Source organism: Epinephelus moara, chromosome 13, assembly GCF_006386435.1.
Source record: "Epinephelus moara isolate mb chromosome 13, YSFRI_EMoa_1.0, whole genome shotgun sequence".
Lineage (NCBI taxonomy): Eukaryota > Metazoa > Chordata > Actinopteri > Perciformes > Serranidae > Epinephelus > Epinephelus moara.
In genome coordinates, this window is record NC_065518.1 from 32660887 (window position 1) to 32683611 (window position 22725).

At 41.0% G+C, this 22725-nt stretch overlaps 2 protein-coding genes across 3 annotated transcripts in view; both read right to left on the minus strand.

The window, feature by feature from the left end:
• The window catches only part of LOC126399319 (signal transducer and activator of transcription 5B-like), a 43749-nt gene extending 29041 nt beyond the window's left edge, over positions 1-14708 (minus strand). Inside the window, exons 1-6 of one of the 2 annotated variants that reach the window (XM_050059160.1) lie at positions 14551-14708; positions 10546-10680; positions 7853-8009; positions 5316-5405; positions 4897-5074; positions 1868-1998 (exon numbers count right to left, since the gene is read on the minus strand). In XM_050059160.1, the coding sequence (XP_049915117.1) occupies positions 1868-1998; positions 4897-5074; positions 5316-5405; positions 7853-8009; positions 10546-10673 (684 nt within the window). In that variant the 5' untranslated portion in view covers positions 10674-10680; positions 14551-14708. Of the gene's footprint in view, positions 1-1867; positions 1999-4896; positions 5075-5315; positions 5406-7852; positions 8010-10545; positions 10681-12848; positions 12964-14550 lie in introns of those variants that run through there. The other variant, XM_050059161.1, reaches the window with a different exon arrangement.
• Positions 14709-17309: 2601 nt separating this feature from the next.
• Positions 17310-22725, minus strand: part of cavin1b (caveolae associated protein 1b) — a 42549-nt gene continuing 37133 nt past the window's right edge. The window contains exon 2 of the mRNA XM_050059169.1: positions 17310-21788. Within this exon, the coding sequence (XP_049915126.1) occupies positions 20919-21788 (870 nt within the window). The 3' untranslated portion in view covers positions 17310-20918. The remainder of the gene's footprint in view (positions 21789-22725) is intronic.

The following is a 22725-nucleotide window of genomic DNA, read 5'->3' on the forward strand; positions in this document are numbered from 1 at the left end:
TTACTCCTGTGGAGACAAATGAGAAACAATGTTTTTAGTGACATCAAGATGTGTACTTTTTTTTTCTTTTTTTAAAAACGGGATTAAAAGTCCTGACTAGGGTTGTCAAAAGTATCGATACTCTGAAAAGTATCGATACTCAAACGCTGTATCCGGATACAATACTAATTTACAAAAGTATCGATACTAACAGTGCACGCCACCTTAGCGCCTGTCGGGTGCGCGTGACGGGTCCGACGGACACGCACTGTGCAGGCAGCGTCTGGCAGGCACAGAGCCCTCGCTGCAACCCGGCTTGTTGTTGTCACTGTGCATGCATGCACACATTTCTGTTGCTGTAATATGGCCAGCGCGGCTGCAGGAGGATCAGAGCAGCCAGTTTTACTCAAAAATGATAAAGGAAAAAGCGCTCTTTGGAAATATTTAGTGAAGTGAACACAGCACGCTGCAGACGGCAGGTACAGCCTCTCCCTTCACTAGCAGCTGAGCAGCTCTTGTCGCCAGCATCAAACTAAAATATAACTTCTAACGTCAATGTGGGAGCTGAGCAGAAAACTTTATCAGTCATGCCTGTCTGTAACATTAATAGACGTAAATGTTAGTTTAACAAGACAACACAATTATGTGTGTCTGAAAAGTTATGTTAACTGCAAAGTCACAGATTGAAGCTGAAAAAACGTTTGGTTTCTCCCGTAACCCCTGGTTCTCTGATCACATAGTGAGGTAGAAACAGGAGCATCCTGAGCCTAAACTACCAACTCTATTTGATCAGCAACGAAAATATGGTGCCAATTCACCAGAAGCACAGAAAATAAACAGGGCTGTAGATAAATACATTTGTATGGACAGATCTTGTTTCTGGTTGTTATTTATTTTGGGGGGATTTTTTTGTTGTTATCATTGATGTTACTGTTCTGATCTTTATTTAAAAAAATGACATAATTTTTTGCTGCTGTATCGAAAATGGTATCGAGTATTTAATATTTTCCTGGGTATTGATATCGAGTTTGAAATTTTAGTATCGTGACAACCCTAGTCCTGACTGCACAGCTGTGTTAGATTTGTCCCTAGTTCTATTTCAGTTTTTGCTATCAAGCAGTTAATGACACAGCAAGTCCATTTTCAAACGATACAGTTACTTTTAAAAACAACAACAGAACACAAGCGTAGCGTTGCGAAACGTAAACAACTTTCCAATTGCCCACAAAGCCCACAATGCATCGCGGTTTTTCCACCTCCGCTACGTCACCCTTTTATGTCCACTCTTGAAATGCATAAAACACACACAAACACTGCTGTGTCACATCAGTTACGATATGATGTTAACATTTACAACAAGAGATACTGTACAGCTATGACTGAAATGGTGTCAGATTTATGTGATCATATAGTAGCATATTACAACTTCAACAAGATGTGTTTTAGTATGCCTGTATATAGCCCACCATGCATACTGAACCTACCTAATCAGTTAAGTCAATAAAGGCATGTGCAATATGATTCTCTGATCCCTGACAGGCACTCATAAGGAATGTTGTGTATACTTGACTGGGTACTTATCTGGCCATATATAACTAAGAACTCTACTTTCCTCTGTTGTTGTGCAGTGAAAAGACTATGGCCTGCTTAAATACCTTCACATCTTTTATGTGGCTGGAATGCAATCAATCCCTGTAGCTTCTTGAAAACAGGCTGACTGGTGAAAGTGCAAAAGAAGCTAAAGAGCAAGACCAGGATCCTTGTCAATACCTTTCCTTTCCTGAATCATTTCTGTGTTGTTAGTATGTTTCTACTGCAGAGCCACAGTGTGTATGTGTGCGTGTGCGTGTGTGTGTGTGTGTGTGTCATGTGTGTCTTGTTCTCATACAAGCCTGTATTTCTGTAGTGTGCTGGCTTCTCTGGTGAGCCAGGCCTCCACCGTGGCCCTCTTGCTCTGTAGGGTGGTCTCCCGCTGGGTGCGCTCAGCTGGGGGCAGTGAGGACAGGCTGCTCAGCTGGGCTGACAAAACAGGAAGAAGGAGACAGGCAGGGCATTACCACCAACAGCTAACACAAAACCATTGATCTCTTCTGGGTAAGGAAGGTAATTTTGGTAACTTTTGACCAGCTTGTGACTGCAGGTCATTTTTCTACAAAGATACAAGTCAAAAGCCCATCAAGCAGACCAGTACAACTCAGTTCAGTTCTGTACGCATTTTTTCCGTTTCCAGTGTAAAAAGTTATGGATGGTACTAATGGAACCATTCCTTACGTCCCCATTTTTGGGCATCTCTCTGTTGGGGTACCTAGCACACAGATCTGGTACTAAAAGGTGGAGCTAGAAACATTGCAGTCCATTGATTGGTCAATAGCAGACAGTCACTGTTGCTCAGGGCTGAGTTGTGGCTGGTTTTATATAACCAGTGTTCATACCATGGCAAGTTTTAAATACAGTACCAGTCAAAAGTTTGGACACACTTTTCCATTCCCATTCCCCGTTCCCACCAAACACTTTCGGTATGGTACCTTTGGAACTAAAAGTAACCCTTCAGACATGGTACCTAGACCCTAGCGTTTCCACTGCAAACATCACTCTTAAATGTGGGCAGGGCTGTTGTCACTCACTGCTCTGTCCAACACTCACTGTATTTCCTCATTACCGGTGACACAGAGGGAAGTCCATAGCCCCTTTTACACTGCCAGATTTTCCACGAATGTTGGGCCATTTTGCCGGCAAGCTGCGAGTGTTTAGACACACAGAGCCGGATTGGCGAGTTGATCCAAGATGCCCAATTTTCCGCTTCATAGGGTAGTCATAATGGGGGAACCTTTTTAGTTTAAAGATGACAGACACTGCAAAGATGAGCAACTGGGAAGACAAGGAATTGCGCGCCTTCCTTGCCCTCGCAAACAAAGAGGCCATTAACCGTCAGATGACAGGGACGGTGAAGAACCGGCCGACTGATGAGAGAATCGTAGAAGGACTGACCAGACGTGGCTTCCCTCCCACGTCACTGTTTACGTCACATGCTGAGCTACACGTTCTGTTACTTGCTCAAGCCCCCCATTGCCCCGAAAAAGGCGCATTCTGTATAAACAAAAGTAAGTAGGTGGCATTTTGCTGCACTCCCTGATTTTGTTTTTATACTGCCAATGCTGAACGAAGACTGATTGACTGAAAAGGGCTCGTGCCTCGTTTATCGTCCGCAGAACAGAGTAACACGCCGTTACATTTTCAGAACAAAATAAAACAGGCTGCAGTGAGAGTCTTGCTCCATTTGATATTTGAGCAGGTAACACAATATAATAGTAACATAATAGCAGATTGAGGACCAGAATATATGCAGTTCACATAATCAGGCCGAAAGTAATACATATATAAACGCTTGACAATCCACTCATTACTAAAAGTGTATGTCATATAAAAACTTAAGTGATGGTCAAAGTTGTCATATGGAATATTTAAGGTGTGTTGACTGATTCACGTCTTCAGTTCAGTTACCGTTTACTAAAACTCCACGGTATGAATAGAGGTTACATAAGCATCAAAACCAGCCACAACTCAGCCCTGAGCAGGAGTGATGGTCAGCTACTGACCAATCAACAGTTTGCAGTGTTCACAGCTCCACCTTTTAGTACCAGATCCGTGTGCTAGGTACCCCAACAGAAGGGGTACCAAAAATGGGAACGGTACGGAATGGTTCCATTGATACCATCCACAACTTTTCGCAGTGGAAACAGAAAAATAGTGTACCGAACTGAGCTATACCATACCGTACCGTACCGTACTGCTGGGTGGAAACGGGGCTTTTGTAAACTATAACTTTAAAATGAAAGGATGTTTTGCTGTCTCTTGCAGCAGGTGTAGCCTGAGGGGAAAAAAAACTTGTTTCACTGGGCTGACGGCCGGCAACTCTTAAGGTGGAAGGTTTACTTGTAAGGTTTCTCAATGCATGAGTTGATGATATGAATACATCAGCACACCTTAAACTTCAATAGGACAACTTTGACCATTCCATTAGTTCATATTGTCTCTGTTGGATGACATAAACTTTTAGTGATGAGTGGATCTTCAAGTGTTTAGAATAAGTTTTGACCGAATTATGTGAAGTGTTTATGTTTCAATCTTCACTGGGAGAAAAAAAAAGCATGAAACCCCTGCACTCCCCTCAGCTGGACTAAATGTACAAACCCGCTATTTTTAAATATCCCATCAAGAGAGACTGTCACGCTTGCATGTTTTATTCTGCGCTGAAAATGTCGGCATGCAACTTCGCTCTGTGGACGATAAATGTGGTGCAGACTTTCATCTGTGTCACCGGTGATGAGGACATACAGTGAGTGCTGGACGGAGCAGTGAGTGACAACAACCCCGCCCACATTTAAGAGTACTGTTTGAGGTGGAAATGCTAAATGGACCTAGGGTCTAGGTACCATGTCTGAAGGGTTGCTTTTGGTTCCAAAGGTAATATAATGAAAGTGTTTGGTGGAAACGGGGGTAAACAGGCTGGTGGGGTCTGATCCTGGCAAGGCAGAGACACATAACACTGAACTGGAGCTTAGTCTTCAGTTGGCTTCCTTTAGTTCAGACAGGAGTGGAAAATTTGATTTTGTTGCATTTTGTATTTGCTGAACTTACCTTGCATACATATGAGCCAATAAATGCCCAGTAGGTTTTGTGTTGTTTAAAATTACAGGTGTATCTTTAGTATTATGCTGATTAGAAAGTCATTTTTGAACTGACATCGCTGATTAAAATTGACCTGAAAAAAATCCAAAACATACAGACTGGGAATATGACGGTACGTGTATTTGTCCCTAGCATTGAGCTCTGTATGTGACTTCCTACATCTTAGCTCTAAGTATTTTGTGCGTGTGTGTGTGTGTGTGTGTGTGTTAGTGCATCTCCAATCCTCACCCTGGATGCGCAGGTTCTCCTGGTACTGGATAATGAAGTACTCCTGGCTGTGCTGCAGCTTTCTCAGTTCATTCTCGGTCTCCTGTGTGGCCAGGCGGAGCTCCTCAAAGGCCTGGTTGATCTGCTGGTGGCGCTGCGACAGGCTGTCCATGGCCTGTCCCCCACTCCCACAGCTGGCCTACACACAGAACATTTAAAAGGTCCACATGTTGCTTTCTTTTTTTTTGTTTGTTTTTGTCCCTCAGTTTAGTTCTACAAACATTATGACTCTAAGTAAAACTGATTTTTCACGGATAATGATCAGCATTTTTCCATCCTCTTCCAGACATGTCTCATCCTAGCCACACCCTGTGGGATGTACACTGGGTTCTCAATATTCCTGCAGATGACAACACATAAACAAACCCTTTAACACTTACATTTGTAGCTTCTTGAACCAGCCTCTGCTCTGAGTGCAGGATGTGTTTAATGCAGCGCACCAGCTCCAAAGGACAGCGGTCATAAGTGCTCTGCAGGTATATCATGCACACACACACACACACACACACACACACACACACACACACACACACACACACACACACACACACACACACACACACAATTAATAAGATTATTTTACAATTTGGCCAATGTTAGAGCCAGAGCTCTTTCATGGCTCTGCTCTAATCAAAGCCAGACAATGTGATGATGCTTTTGAAGAACTTTCATCATGGTAATTCCTTAGTGCCGATATATTACCTAAAGCAAAGGTTCCCAAACCCCAGGCTCTGGACCAGTATAGAATAATTAATATTTGACAAATACAGTTTTATTAATCCTTAATTATGAGTAGACAAATTATGTTTTTTCTTATTTTCTGTTCATTACAAAATCTCAATATGAAATTAATGAGTCATGCTCTCAAAATGAAAACCATGCTCCTGACTAAAGACAGGAAAAAAGCCCCATTTTTATTTACGTAGATGTGATTAGTTGTTGTCCTTTCAAGTGCATTACTAAGCTACAAATATTCTACAAAATGCTTTTTGTTCTCCTTACGTTTGGATACCAAATTTACAACCACATCAAGATCTCCACAGAGCTGATGGGTTCAGAAAAGAGGCATAAGCCGCAAACTGCTGGGAGCTGCAGTGTCAATAGTTTCTGTCTATCTTGTGTATTATTTTGGAAATAGCCTTGTATCACTGCTGTTTGTAATTAGTTTTTTTTAAATTACGTACTTATTCCACATATTTGCCAGTTGTGTCTAGTAGGCTGTTATTAGACTGCAAATCGATTGCATGTTGTGAAAAATAGGTAGAGACAGGACGAAAAGAAGGCATCTTAATGATTTGGGGCTAAATACTGTGGGATCACTGACACACGCTTTTAAATGGACAAAGCACAAGGAGTCGGATACAATGATGGCAGTTTTAACAGCTTTGTAGTCAGGGAAAATACCCTTGCTATTATTCATACATGTTACCATGGTTACACATATGCATTAGCACACATAGGTTATAGGCCTTATAAAGATCAATTATAAGATTAATTGATTTTGTAGCAGCTTAGCTTTTGGAATCCTGCTAAAATCACATATCTGCTATCATAAAATCATGTGGCTGGTTTGTTTGTTTTCACGCCATAAACGAATTGCACTACAGACTTAAAGACCTACACCAAGACCTTCTTGAAGACGTGGTCTCCGTCTGCTATGAATGTGAGTTTGACTCAACCGAACCAACCAACGAAGTTGAAAAAACAGTCAGGCCTCCATCACAGAAAAAGCATTTTGCAGATTGCAAAAAGCAAGGCACACTGCACTGCCATTTAAAAAATAAAATTAAATGTCAATGCCAAAGTTTTGTTGCCAGACAACCACCCCATCACCTCCTTACCCTAACCTTTCCATGTAATCAATCTAGCATTTATTTTGGCTAGCTAAAACGACCTACTTAATTTCACAATAATTAGTGGCTAGTGACTAAAATGGACAGGCAGAGGCTACTTGCTGTAGCTCTGGTTAAGGGTGAGAAACTGTCCACAAACAGTTTGTAGGCACTGTGTGGGTACATGAGACCCTAAAAAAGAGGGGGGGATCACGGGGAGTACCACCAGTTGGTCCATGAACTTTGCCTCCATGACGGATGTTTCCAGCCATATTTTGAGATGACTCGGGGGCAGTTTGTAACTGTAGTTTATAAAGCCCTATAGCTCCGAGTATTCAGCAACCACTACCACCAGTTTCTCCTCCAATGTTTACCAACTGTCAACTTGTTGTTGTGAACACCACAGAAGGCCCGCCTTTCAAATCATCCTATGGGACAATGGGGGGAAAAAAGCAGAGATGACGTGGGGTGCTTTTCCGCTCTGTATTCCAAAGTTTTTTTGGACTGGAGGAATTCAGAGCGCTCCAGAAAAAATGCCAGGCGTCTAGAGCGCAGAAACACGAAGCACGTAGCAACGCAAAACAGCGAGCAAAAAGCTTCATTCTCATTGAAAACAATTACAAAAAGCCACCTCTGGCTGCTGAAACACTTTCTGTGTGATTGGGGCCTAAGTGTGATTATGAAAAGGGCACAGGAGCAGAATTACTGTTGACTGTAGCTAGGCACCGAATTGGATTTAGCAGCACCATTTTGAGTATCAAATGTAAACGGCATCCAACCCTAATTCTTCTACAAACAACCTCAAAACATCACACTGAGGATACAGATACTTTGGTCCAAGATGGTGCTCGGTACATTCCAATCAAAGCTGCTCACCAGTTGCATATGCCAACAACGTAATAGTGTGTAATAAAACACTGACTAATTTCAGGATGTTTATGATGCCCTCTATGAGTGAAAGTAACAGAGGAATCCCACAGGATAAAACCACAGGAAAGATTTGTTTGAGCTTACAGAGTATCACTACGAAAAACGAAGTTTTAGGGAAGGCTTGTTTCCCTCATCTTACAGTGACTGACTGGTACCTTGAGCTGATTGGCGTAGTGGCCCAGCTTGATCTTAAGCAGAAAGCCATCCTCTCCTCCCTGGAGCTGAGCTTTCCTCTGCAGCTCAGCCACTAGGTTTTCCAGCAGACGCTTGGCTTTGGCTTCCTCTGCTGGGTTGTCCAACTCCACTGAATCCCTGTGAAAGGCACAATTACATTTATTACATTTTGTAACCAATAAAAAGCCAGTGTCGAGCTCAGCACTGCTTCACTAGGACTACCTGTTGATGGCCACTTAGAACTACAAAATGTACATAAATCTCACATCAACTTTGACTTTTAGATATGAAATCAAACAAACTGAATGGATGTTCTTAGAATAATAAACTTTACTTAAATAGCATGTTCCATAGCAAGGTTACTAAGTGCTTTAAAAAAGCACAAGTAACGTAGTCAAATAAAATAACTATTTATAACTACACACCTGTACGCAAATTTCCTGTAAATATGCATCACTTTCAACTTCGATATGTGTGCACTACATGCCCACTATTAACCATAAATTAAAGCTGACATTATGACTAGCCTGTGTATAAGATGTCTCAATGGCAGCATGTAAGTAGAATGAATATTTGATCCCGCACCAAACATTGCAGCACTCCATAATACACACTAGTGTAAGTGAACACAACAGGGAGGTTGAGTGAACATCATTATTTAATTAATTTCTTCTGTTTTTTTTCTGGTTAATGCATTAGTTTCTCTTGAAAGTGCAAGTTATGCAAATAGTGTCAGTCTGCTGAAACTTCTTGTCAGTTAAACTGAATATTGTATAGGTTTTTAGACCCTGAGGGAAATAGTATTCTGGGGCAATCATTCAAGTTTTTCTTTTTCGCAATTATAAAAGGACACCTCAAGGGAATTTCTTTAAATTTGGCGCGAACATTTACTTTGACTCAAGATTAACTGATAAGAATTTGATGAATGAAAGGTCACTATTATCTAACAAAACACGTTTTTGGCCATAACTCAATAATTCATATGCCAATTATGACAAAATATCACATACATTTCTAATAGGATAAAATGATAAGGTGATGACATTTTATATCCAAAAGGTCAAAGGTCAACTTCACTGAGACATCATAATATTCTGCACAAACACTTTTCTTGCCATTATTCAACATCATAACTCCATAACACAGGAGCAGGTGAGACATTGGTCAGATACTGAATTGGTGATACTAATCTTGGGTGTCCACCTTGAAACTGTGCTGATTGTATAGATGTGTATGAAGCATCCATGTTTTCACAGACATGGATGTAAACTGTGAGTGCAATTGCACTGGTTCGCGGAGATGCACAACCGTGAGGCTGTAATTCTAGTTTATTATATTTATATTTATTTAGGAGATGCAAATCCTGTATGCATTGCACACATTAAATCATTCACATTTATGAAACAACCTTCAATATAACCTTCCACATGAAAAACATCTTACAAACAACTTGTTTAAAAACTATATATAATATATAATGCCCTCTTTAAATTCTAAATTTCTACTGCTATGAAACATCAAAATATTTGTCCATCAAACAGCTGTATCAATTAAAATTTCTCCCCAAACCTAAAATTTCATGATAAAGTTTCAATTAACCTTCACCCAGTCCTCATTTTTCCTGAATAGAGCTTGAATGCATCATAATGTAACTCACGCTGCTGTTGCGGATGTTAACTAGCTCTCCTTCTGCTGATTTCAACAAGGATTTGTTGTTCACAGTGTAGCATTATGCAGTAAAACAATAGGGTGCGTCCCCTGATGCATTGATAGTGTGTTTACTGCGCCCCAGGGAAGATCTTTGTTGTCTGAAACACGTTTTCTACTGTCCCTGGGATGACGTGACATTGTTAGTCATCGAGCCGTGCCTGTTAGCCTGCGCAAAATTGATGTAACACTGTTACATGCCGTAGAGTTTGTGGTGTGTGTGTGTGGGTGTCTTTGTGTTTGTTACAGGTGCGTGTTGCAGGTGTGTTCCCTGAATGGTGCCTCGCAGCTGGTGCCAATCAGGTGGAGGATAAAGGGAGAGTGGACCGAGGCCGCCGTCTGTCAGTGGATCGCTAGTGCTCCTGGGAACCGTCTCACCACCACATGTTTTAGTGTACCTCCTCGCAGTGTGTTAGTGTAATACCAGTGTGTAGTGATTTTCCGTTTAGTGTCTAAGATCCGGTGTTTTCTGAGTTGTATTGACTGTGCATTGTCGTCCCTCCTTTTGAGTGGACTGTTTTCAGTTTATAGTTAGTTCTTATCATCCTCAGTTTTTGGAGGATTGTTTTGTGTTCGTGTTTACATTTTTGTTTAGTTAATAAAATATTTGGCTTACGTAAATCCTACCAGCGCTTCATTTTGCATTATAGTATGCATTGTTTATTTAATTATTACGGTTACTCCTGAACTTCCTAGACAAGTTGGAACGTAACAAACACAATAGAAAAACATCGGCCACTGCCATTGGTGAATAGCTTCTTCTTTGCTAATAGGCCAGTGGCAGTCAACAAGACGAATATTGACTGATACCAATGTTTGGCCGATGAATAGGTGTATCCCTATATATTTTATATAATAAAGGAAATGTGTATTACAAAAAAACAGCCAAATGTGGCCTCTATTCAAGGTGACTGATACTGCCATTGAAATACTGCAATAAAAATTCAAATCAAGGTCTATTGCATACCAGAGCTGGCTCTCAATCCACTGGGCCAGGTAGTGTCGAACCTCGATGGGGAAGTGCTGGCCGTACAGTGCCTGCATCTGGTGCAGTGCCTCACCCTGCAGCTGCTGGGCCTGGATCCACATTGCCATAGTGCTCCTGTAGAAGCAGGAGCATGTAGGAGAAGGAGCCAGGGAAAGGATGAGGGAGAGGGGATGGAACAGTAAGAAAAAGTAGTAATAGAGAAAATGACCAGAAGACATTAAGAAACCTTTTATTGCCAAATACTTTCTGAGAAGTTTTTTTCTTATCATTTTATTTTAAATGAAAGTAGGTCGTCTTTAACCATTTGGCACAGAGTAAAGAAAATGTAATGGGGAAGGAGATGGAAGGGAAGAGTTAACACAATGTTTTAAAAGAATGTCTTCCATATAGAAGAATGAGGCTTTCAGTAAATAACACAAACCATTATCTGCCAAAGTGGTGAGCAGTTACCAAAGGGATGTGTTCCCATTAATCTCCTTAGATTAAGTGCAACGACTAAATACAAACAACCTTATAAAATGCTTCAAAAACTGCACCTGCATTATTATGGCAAAGATAGTGTGCACTTCTTATAACTCAGATCAGCTCATTGTTAGAGACCTTGTCTTCCATTTGGCACACTGATACAGTAACAAAAACAGACTTAACCAAGTTCAGACATGTCAGCCTAACTCTCCAGGACATTACTGAACACAGAATTCTAACATGAAAATATTAACACTTACGTAATCTGTCCATGAACTCAAGTACAGTAATTGAAAGGGAACACCACCTACATTTACATTACTTTAATGACTTTATATGGCCTAGGAAAGTTTAATCAACATTTGTGAACATGAGCTGATCTCCCTCAAAGCCATAAACCAGAGAATGGTACGTCATCCACACTAATGAATGGTTGTTTTAAAATTCTTAGCTACTGCTACATTTCCGCCTTGCATCCACACTACCCCAGCGTTTAAGAACCCCAAACACAGAGACCTTCGAAAACGCTACAGACCCCAATCTGTTTTCCGCTGACTTGAGCAGCTTATACTTCTGTTACGTTTTTCCATAACAGTTACAATTAGACTTGCACCGATTACAATTTTTAGGGCCGATACTGATTTCCGATTTGCAGAGTGTTTGGATGTTCGATTCCAATTTTGGCCGATTCTGATTTAATTTTTTTCAAACCACTTTACAGCACACAAGATATTGCAATATTTTCTATCTTTGCTTTATTAGAACATTTTAACCAAGATACAACCAGCTTTTCAATAATCATCTCAAACAAACGAACAAAAACAGTGACATGTTTCTTAACCTGTTAAGAAACATTTTCCTTTTTGCTCAAATATAACTTCAGGTACAGTATTAAATTAAATAAGTAAAAAAAAGGCATACATAAATAAAAACATGGATAAATAAAACAATAATTCTTGGTGTATAGCATTTGTGGGTAATTTCTTGAATAGACAAAAAAGTAAAAATATCTCCTGTGGAATATTCACACAGGTCTTCAGGACGCGGCAGTAAGCGCGCGGAAACGCGCATCTTCGGCACACGGACCCGCGCCTCGCCAGTTTCAAGCGGCACGGTGCAGCAGTGAGAGCTCCGCAGTTCAGTTTAACACAGACAATTAACAACTTCCTTCTTCTCTCTTTTAATGTGTGTGCGTGAATGATTAAGGTGAGAAGCCGCCCATGTTTCACTTCCTCACATTGCCCAAGCTGTGAGTTGCACATGTGCGTGTGTGCGCGCTGCTGATGTTACACGATGTCAATCATGCAGCGCCGGGAATTTGACTGGCGTTTTAAATCGGCATATTTTAGACTGACCGGCCTGTCGCAGGTCATGGCCGATCACGTGAAAAACGACCCGATTCCGAGCACTGCCGATAAATCGGTTTAAGTCTAGTTGCAATTCATCATTGGTCCATGCAAAAGTTTTCGCTTTCTCTGCAGTATTTTCTTTAATTATGCATCCGATTGCAGAATAAACAATCTTCTTGCTGTTAACAGCCGTATGCCCATACCCAGTGTACATGAATGGTCATGTGAGTGATATGCTTTCCAGGCGTGTTAGTATGGATGGAGATTATTTCTGAGACTGTATTATAACACTTGTATGTATGGAGATCATTTTTGTTTTAAAACACCATTTTAAAATGAAAACGTATGAGTGTGGATGTCTCTCAGTGTAGGAGCTAAGTCTTATACTTCAAGCTACTGAGATGCTTGACCCAGAGTAACCTGGTTGACGCGCCTCGCTAACTTACTGGTTTCTCACCCTAACATTACCGTTCTTGATGCTCAGTAAAGGAGTCCGGACGCTGGTCTTCTGATGCAGTATAACGAACATTTATTCCGATTTATTGACAACTGATCAAACAAAGAAAACGTCGGCAGTTAGCGCCACAACAGTCAAAAACCTTTTGCCCTTCCGGGTCAAACACCTGATGACCATAGTGAGGTCACATCCTAAAATAGGCTACCTGAACTCACCAGGTGATAATACGGCGCCCCCCAATGCCCACACAGTGAATTACACAGTTAGAGGCAAACCTCCCAATAACATATTTGGCTCCTATCCTCAGTGTGTCTCAACTTGCATCCTTCTATACTCAACACCCAATGTTTTGAGTGCATTCATACTGTACATAGTGTGTATGTAAGTATGAAAATGCAGTGGACTACTGGTGCACTCAAAACAGTCCAAAAGTTGAGTGTTTGAGTGTAGAATGAAGGACACTTCTCATCCTTAACAGTTGCCATCTTTGTGACGTAGCAAACTTCTCAACTTTTGACATGCTGGCCGAGGACAACAAGGATCATGAGGCGTCCCAGACTTGGCGTCTGTTGTGGTCTACTATGACACATTACATGGGATAAAACAATGGATTATCGTGCACAACACTCATTGTCGTTTACGTACGTTTGCCACGTCGAGCCATAATCAGGTTGCTATCATGGAGTCTATCCCCATGTTACATGCCCCCCCCTTTGCTCCTTGATCCTTGATCCTCATCCTGTGTCTGCCTCTTCTCCACCAGGTGTGGCTGCACACTTGTGGAGAAGAGGCAGACACAGGATGTGTATCACTTGTGATGTTATAAAGTATAAAGACAATGAATGGGAGACTTATTTTGGACTCACAGAATGTATGTTTTCTATTTTATACTCAAATAAGCTTTACTCTAGTGTTCTCATTTGCGAAACAGAAAACTGACCCATATAGGCCTACTCAGAACATTCCCCTGGGTGCTCTCAGTGTCATCTAGAACATCTGTCACAGTTGACTCCCTAATGAGCAATCCCAGAGTTTGTCCCCTGTGACATCACAAATTTGAGTTTTAGCACTCTAGATTTTGGACTTGGGAGAGCTTTGCTCATGTTTACTAACACATTTTTGGACTGCCTAAGACAATATGAATATCATGCATTAATTTGGGAGATGGGCGTAGTTCCCCTTTAACTGTGCAGAAGACGCACCACCTTGGTTGGTCTGCTTGTCGGGGTGTAAAAGTATTACTCAATATGGAAAAGTAAATGATTTAGAAAACCGTGTGTTTGACAAAGCACGTAATTTAACGCTAGTAGTCCGTTTATTACACAGTCCACTGTGTGAATTTTAGGGCAGAGCTCTTCGGTGTGCAGCAGGGAGGCTTGCTCTCCCAAAAAGTTTGAGAGATAGCTTAGCTTGCTAACACTACTGTGCATTTAGATTGGCTCGTTGGCAAGTGTTGTATGCGGCACAATTGCAAATGGCGATCTCTCAGTATTGCTGAACAGATGTTCACATGCTGAGTGGGAAGGTGGTGAATTTACATTACGTTTGTAACTTTGGTGGGACAAGACAGCGTAGCGTTTACTAGCTAGCCAATATAAGCTAGTCTACCAGCTAGCATGGTGGGAAAGCTCACTGATGGAGGTACAGTGCTCGACCAAAACTTCACTTTCATACGCCACGAGTAGTAAATATGTCGTTACGTTTTTAACTCACCTTTTGAGAGACGGCAGCACACTTTACAGCAACACCATGGACGAGCAGCGGCCAGCGCACATACGCTACTTCTAAATCTCACACAGGTTTTTTGACGTACATGTCACATCGCCAACTACTTTGTAGCCTTCTGGTTTCTGGCAAAGCAGCTGTTGTTGACCACCATCAAGTCAATCGACAATAATCAACACAGCTTCCGATTTAAAATTTCAAAATAAAAACATATTTTAACCACTATTATGTCTAATAGTGTTATGTCAGTTTATTAGCCGGCACGCACTGCGTATTTTACTGTCGTTTACTCTGTATATAATAAAATACACAAATAAAATGTGTTTAATGGAATTTACCTGATAACTGTTACAATAATAATTTTTACGCCTTTAATTTAGGTAAGGAAACCCTCTATTTCCGGTCGTGTTCCTGCTCTCTTCGGATAACTGTATTTCCGCTACCAGCCCCACCTCTGTGATGAATCAGAAGGAGAGAGCAACAGGTTAGATCGAAATATTTATGCAAGAACACTTTTATAGTTGCCTTGGATTAAAATAATGAAATGAAGAAGGAAATTAGGAAAACACTAACACTGACAAAAATAGATTTTTTAAGTGTTAATATCACAAATCAGTAATAGGATCAAAAAATCAAACCAAAGGCACGCACATCTCACCGTGGGAGGGCAGGTGCTGAGTCGATAGTCGTAGATGAAAAAAGGGTGAATGACTCGCAACACTGCAGGACTCTTTGCAGAAAAAACTATTATTTATTGCACCGTGACGTACGTTTCGAGCTGTGTGCTCTTCGTCTGACGAACCGTGACGCTCGAAACGTACGTCACGGTGCAATAAATAATATTTTTTTCTGCAGAGTCCTGCAGTGTTGCGAGTCATTCACCCTTTTTAATATCAGAAATCAGAACAGGATTTATTGCTCAGAAGGTTCTCACCTACAAGGAATTTGCTTTGGTTTTTGATGCATAGATTAACATACAATAAACAGAACAAGAGGAATAAAAATAAGGCAAAGTACTGCAACACTCAAGAACCTAAATGCAACTTTTAAAAAATGCTATAACATATATGTACAATATAGCTATTTTTTTGTGCAGGATGTGCAAAAATATTTATCAGGGGATGTGCAAAAGTTCACAGTAGAGCAAATATGTGCAATATGTGCAAAGATAATAGTCCCAAGATGTGCATTACTGTGGTGCATATACACAGTGTCTATCCAGGGTCCAGGGCTTTGTTGATGAGGCCACTGCAGTCAGGAAGAAATTGATTTTGTGCCACGACATTTAGGTCCTAATGGACTGCAGCCCCCTGTTTGAGAGGAGTCTAACAAAGAGTTGATGTCAAGGGTGGGATGGGTAGGCTGCAATCTTCCCTGCCCCCCTCAAGGTCCTGGAGGCACAGCAGATTCCAGCCAATCACCTTCACCACAGAACGAATGATACACTGCAGTCTGCCCTTGTCCTTGGCAGTAGCAGCAGCATACCTGTGGTGATGGAGGTGCGGATGGACTCAGTGATGGCTGTGTAGAAATGCACCATCATTGTCTTTAGTAGGTTGAACTTTTTCAGCTGCAGCAAGAAGTACATCATCTGCTGAGCCTTTTTGATGAGGGAGCTGATGTTCAGCTCCCACTTGAGGTCCTGGGTGATGAAGAAGCCCAGGAAAGAGTCTACAGTGTCAACTGAGGAGACACACAGGATGATGGCTTCATTCTCCTAGAAATCCACAACCATCTCCACTTTTAACTGCCGGATGGCGGGGGCAGCAGGCTGAGCAAAGTACTCCAGATGCCCCTCTCCACAGCAACACTTTCTAGCCCCTCCTGAGGGATCCCGAGCCGTTGTCAGGCCGGACAAGATATATAATCCCTCCAGCTTGTTCTGGGTCTGCCCCAGGGCCAGTTGGACGTGCCCGAACACCTCTAACTGGAGGCGCCCAGGAGGATCCTGATCAGATGTTATAACCACCTTAACTGGCCCTTTTCGACGCAAAAGAGCAGCAGCTCTACTCCGAACTCTCTCTAGATGTCCGAGCTCCTTACCCTATTTCCAAGGCTGAGCCCAGCCACCCTTCAGAGGAAACTGTATTTGCGATCTCATTCTTTTCGTCATTACCCATAGCTCATGACCATAGTTGTGGGTTGGGACGTAGATGGACCAGTAAATCACAAGCTTTGCCTTCTTCCTTTTACCTTTTATGATTATTATTATTATCATTATTATTATTATTATTATTATTTTTAATTAACTTGGGGTTTTGTCTTACTGTTATGTAATATATTATATAATATGATGCATTGCTTTGTTTTCCAGTTGTGACCTGTGGCTGATGGCAATTCAATTGTCCTCTGGATATGAATACACAGTTGCCTTGGGTTGGAGCCAGTGACTGAGGACTGGACACCTGTTGCCTACTGATATCATTTGAGATGCATAATATGGTCCTTGTGGAAATAAAGATCTATGATTTCACAGTGAGTAAAAACAAAGAAACTGTTTTGGGAACAAAACACAGCAAGAATATTCTACTTTTTTTTTTTGCCTTTCACTTCCTATGATTGACAAATATGTTCAAATAGAAAACACTAAAATGAAACAATGACCAAACTATACATCACATAGCATACTGTATTATGTTAGGTAGGCTACTGTAAATATGTTTTGTAATGATTTGAACATGTTTGGGGTTTTTTTTTTCCAGTCCTTCACTTTTGTCTGCTAACATTCAATAAAAACACAAAAACTGTGAACCAGATAGCTTTTATTAATTAAATCATTAGTGGTTAAGCGATGAAACATTATACAGGAATCAGTTACCAACAAAACAAAAGCAAGGAAACAGTTAACTACATTTTATGTTCCATTGACATAGGCTTAGCACAGCTGCATGTTGTTACTGCTCTGACAGACATGGCATTGTTAATCCACTTTGTGGGGCTGAGCATTCAACCACAGAAAGAATTCTCAACCACATTTGTATCAAAAAGCTAGAATATTTTGTCTTTGCTTACATGTACGAGTGCTGATGTCGTTTGTTGCACTGTGAAATCTGTGCAAACATCAAAATGATTTGGCCTGAGAAGCTGTTCTAAATGCAAAAGAAGTGTAGGCAGCACAAGGCAGGAGGCTCTCTGGTAAATAAAATCAAAATGCATTTTGATCTGCATTGGCAGTGATTCACATTATATACAAAAAAACACAAAAAAAGCTGTGATGTGTCGGAGCTAGAAACGAAACGCTGACAGTACAGATACTGTGGCAATGTGGTGAACTTTGGCAACAGATATATAAAGCTCTATCTCCTCTTACTTTGGATTCATAAATGCATCTTGTGTCTGTCTCTGTGTTAGCCCTTTGATAGACTGCTGACCTGTCCAGACTGAACGCCCCTTCACACCAAAGTATGCTGGGATAAGTTCTAACCCTTGCTATCCTGACCAGGGTTAGTGCATAGGTGGTTGGAAATTTATCTTGAATATGTTAGAAAATTAAGTAATTAAATCTTGAATTAATTCTTTAATGGCACTCATAACATACCACCAGTAGTAGTAAACATATAGAACATACTTCTAAATCATATCTCAAAAAGTAAATGTGGACAGTTGAGGGAACCTGTGTGGAAATATCTGAATGAAATGGTCATTTGTCAAGAGAACACTTGGATATCTGGTAAAATGCACCTTTAATCTGGAGCAGAGGAAATTATAGTGAGCAGACTGGACACTAGGGGTCAGTGTCAGACCACAGCAGTGACACACACACATACACACTTGTTTGCAAACTTAGTCCTGTGAATAGACAGGTCCCGCGAGTACACAGTGTTGATAAGAGTCTAAACTGGTTCTACCAGAGGTCTGGGAGCCTCGCTGAAAGTATTGGTCCTTATCTTAGTTTATATATGAAACACATCTCATAATAGCACATAACACTTTTAAACAAGAAAATTCTCATGAGAAACTACAGTGAATACCATCGGTGAGTGAAATGTAATGGACCTATGGAGGAGCTGTCTCTGCCTGATGTTGTGCAGACCTTCATTTTCATGGGTACTGGTTATTCTTTGGCAGTGAAATGTTGCATAAGAGTATTGCATTCAATAAGGAGTGGTAAAACTACAACTATTAGGCTACAGTCTGTCGATAATGAAAAGGAGATGACATCAGCCAGGTGTAAATTGTGATCATATACAAAATTATACACACATACATAACTGTGAGCTCATCAAACCTAGACATGACAACAGAATCACTAAATAATGAGTAAATTAAGCAGAGTAAGATAACGCCAAAATTTAATCAGCTGAACAACACATGGGGTGGAAGGAATAGTTTTGCGTGTGTGGTATGTAATACACAAGGAATTTAAGCTTTTTAAGCACGATTATGTACTCTGTTTATGAATAATTTGGCCATCTGTTACTCAACAGTCCATGAGATCATTTTCTTTATGTTCAACAAATACTGCTGAAATTCAGTGAGCATGAAATGATTCATTTCCATATGCTCATCCCACTAGCTGTGAGAGGTGGGGGGTTTGATTTTAAAAATGAAACAGGAGAGGAAATGCTGAAAAATAACACTTTCTTACAACGGGAGCGATGGTGTCCCCTTGGTTTCATGATCATGTCAGTTCTGCGATCACCCTGCCTTCCTTTCCCAGCCAGCAGCAAAGTTATTCTTGATTTTTCTCTTCCCATTTTCAACTTCTCCTTTTAAATTTGATTATCACATACACTGTCCAAACAAACACAAATGGACAACCCTTGAAGTGCTTTTGCAAACATGGTAAGATTTTCCTTAAGCTCTTTAAACTAAGCTCTTTTTTCTTTTTTAAACATATGATCTGTTGTCATAGTGAAACCTAAGTTGTTAAATGATAATTTGGATATTTTATTTTACAACTTGGGTCCTTTTTTGTAGTTTTGGCCATCATTCCTGTTGGTAATATAACACTGTCTTGACAAAGTTAACTGCTAAGATTCTGGAATGCCATAACCCAGTGGTTCTCAACATTTTTTGTGTCAAGAACCCCTAAATTGACACTAGGTCACAGACCATCATTTGATGAGATCTCATTTCAGGGACCTCCTTCTGAAAGGATTTTGCTTGTTAAATATGATTACATGAGTACATGAGTGCAGAATTCCATAGTTGTCAACCACAGTTGAGGAGCTAACCATGGAGGAAGTGAAACCTAAGATCAGAATCATCCTATGATATGGCATGGGTCTTCTGACACATTTTGCAGACACAAAGAGACATTAGCATTCATTAGGAGTGGTGTTCATGTCCACCTGGCAAGTGTAAGTCCAATAGTCACTCTATTTCATTTCTGGTTTTGGTCTCCACCAACTCCTCAGAATAATACCTGGCTTTTAGCTGCTAAATATTATATTTTCTCCAAGCTTCTAACTGTGTCTGCCGTTTGCTGCTGAGTAGGTAGCATACAGTGGGTTTGCAGAGCATTTGATGAGAGAAACAAAGTTGATGAGAGTGGTGAGAGTGAACTAAAACAGCAAAGTAGTCGGCCAAAACGCCAAAACCGTGAGCTGCAAAAACTCTGCATAGATCCATGGTGAAAATCAGTGCCAGCTGATAAATCTCGGTGGGTTTATCACAACGAGGTACAGCTTTCACAGTATTCTAGTGCAGCTTTATATAATGGTCTTGAAATGAATTTTTTTTACACAGGGACCCTCTTCATGACAGGGCCTAATGATTAGGTAATAAAGCAGGCCCTCATCATGTCAGATTAGTTGATTCACATCTGTGTTGATCTGGGGTTGTTGCCTGCTCTGCCCAGTTGCTAATCCAGCCATGGTCGACCTCGCTGGAAAGGAGACTAACAAATCAAAGACAGGAACAGTCCGAAATTCAGACAGGATGGAAACAAACCTATAGGTGTGTGAAACCTTAGAAGGGAAAATAAATGTGAACATTACCAACCTCCTGGTTAATGTACAATACTAAATATAATTGTGCTTGTACACAGTTTTCCTGTTTGATGAAGGATTATTACTGACATTTTGGGTGTGCCCTTTAAATTTTCCCTACAAATAAAGTGATTGAGATAATCTGGACAAAATGTTATCTTGTTAACCACCTGTCTGATCATCTGACTGACCCATCAAACTTTTAGCAAAGTCATAATGTTCCCAGATCTCAACAATAACTTGTGGGTACTATGTTATCATAACTGATGTGAATAATGGCTAAAATTATATGAAAAAAAGACCCAAGTTGTAATCAACCATAACTCTTCTTAAGCAATCTTCTGAATCCCCATAATTAATTCTGTTTTTACAAAAGAACCTCAGGGATTTTGTTAGGATCTTGGCAAATTTCTTATTCTTTATCTAGTCGCTGTCTCTATCTCTGTCTTCATTCTCATGCAGAGCATCTTGGCTGTCCTCTTCATCCTCCTCAGCCTCTTCCTCATCCCCTCCTCCATTCATCATCTCCATCTCAACCTCCACTGCGCCCTCCTCAACCTCTCCATCTACCCCACTGAAGGGTTCAGCTTCCTGGGACACCTCCACCATCTCAGTGCCTTGGACCACCTCAACGGCGCCCTCACGTATTTTCTTGACATGGAAGGTGAAGGGGGGCACCTTGTACACAGCAGTCTTGGACCGCGCGTAAACGACATGGTCTGGTGTGAAGGCCTTCTTCACCTTGTCACGGGATGTCTGCATCTTCTGCCTGCGTTCAGCAGTAACAGTCATCTTGTTTCCAAGCTTTCCCATCTTCTTCTCAATGTTGTGACGTGTCCTCTCCAGGTTCTCCTTGGTCTTCTGCTTGGTCTTCTCTATGTTATCCCTGGTTTTCTGCTTGGTCTTCTCCAGGTTCTCTTTTGTCTTCTGCTTGGTCTTCTCCAGGTTCTCTTTTGTCTTCTGCTTGGTCTTTTCCAGGTTCTCTTTGGTCTTTGCTCTGGTCTTATCCATCTTCTCCTTTGAGAAGACCGTCTTCAGGTTTTGTACACGTTGCAGGCTGCTGCGCTTGATGCGCTCAGCACGGGACTCCTCAATGGTCTCCTCAATCTCCACCCCCTCCTCATCTGACGAGAGGTCGACATGGGGTTTGTCTTCCTTCTCTCCTTCTCCTCCCTCCTCGCCTTCCACAACTTCCTTGAGCTCCAGCAGGCTGCCCCCTCTGCTTCCTGTCACAGACTCAGAAACCTTCATGGATTTGGAGACACTCAGTTTTGATGGAACCTTCACTTCATCCTGTGGAGAACAGAACATAAAGAATGTTAATGCAACCAGTGTTAATGTGATGTAGAGAAGCCAGTGAGCAGAGAACCCTGCTGAAATTTAAGTTTTACTCATGAAATGATGGTCCAGGATGGGCAATGAAAATGTAGGCAGTCTATTTTATAAGCCACAAAGAGGTACAAAATATAATATAAAAAGTAAAAGTAACTGGAAAATCACAGAGAAAAATCTGTTTTGATCTGCAGCAACTTCAACAGCTACCACATACCAAACTGGTCTCCCTCCCAACTTGTCAGATACCGACACTTGGTCAGTGGCTCATCATCGTGTGTCATCAATGGATGCTTTCAAGGCATCTTTTAGTGGCGGTATAAGATGCAGCATGCAGCATTATTTGACACTTTGGGCAACTACCATGATAAAAAAAACTCAGAAAGTTCCCATAGGGCAGGAAGAGAGGTAGATGGGTTCAACAAATTCTTTCCCCCAGGAGCCTGATGTTCATGTCCCATGTGAAAACAAAGGTCAGTCGAGTTATTTTCATAAGGTATTGTACTTGTATGTTTAGTATACTATGCTAGTGATGAGTGATCTTATATTACATCAGTAACAAGCATACTTATTTTAAGCCAATTATGTTTTTGCTAGACCTAACCATGTGCTTTTGTTGCCTAAACTCTAGGGGAGTAAACCAAAAAACACTATGCATTTAACAAGCAGATGCTATACATTTCCTGTGGAAATGGATGTTTGTTTTGAAAATAATCAATGTATTGACCAAGCATAAACAGGCACGCCCTCCCTGAACATCCAAAACTGACACAGGAGGGTACCTAACATGGCATATTTTGATGTGTAGGGCCACTGACCAAGCACTGGTATGGGACAAGTTGGATGTGAGAATCTGTTCCACATACTATAATTAATGCACATGTATCAAGTTGTTGAA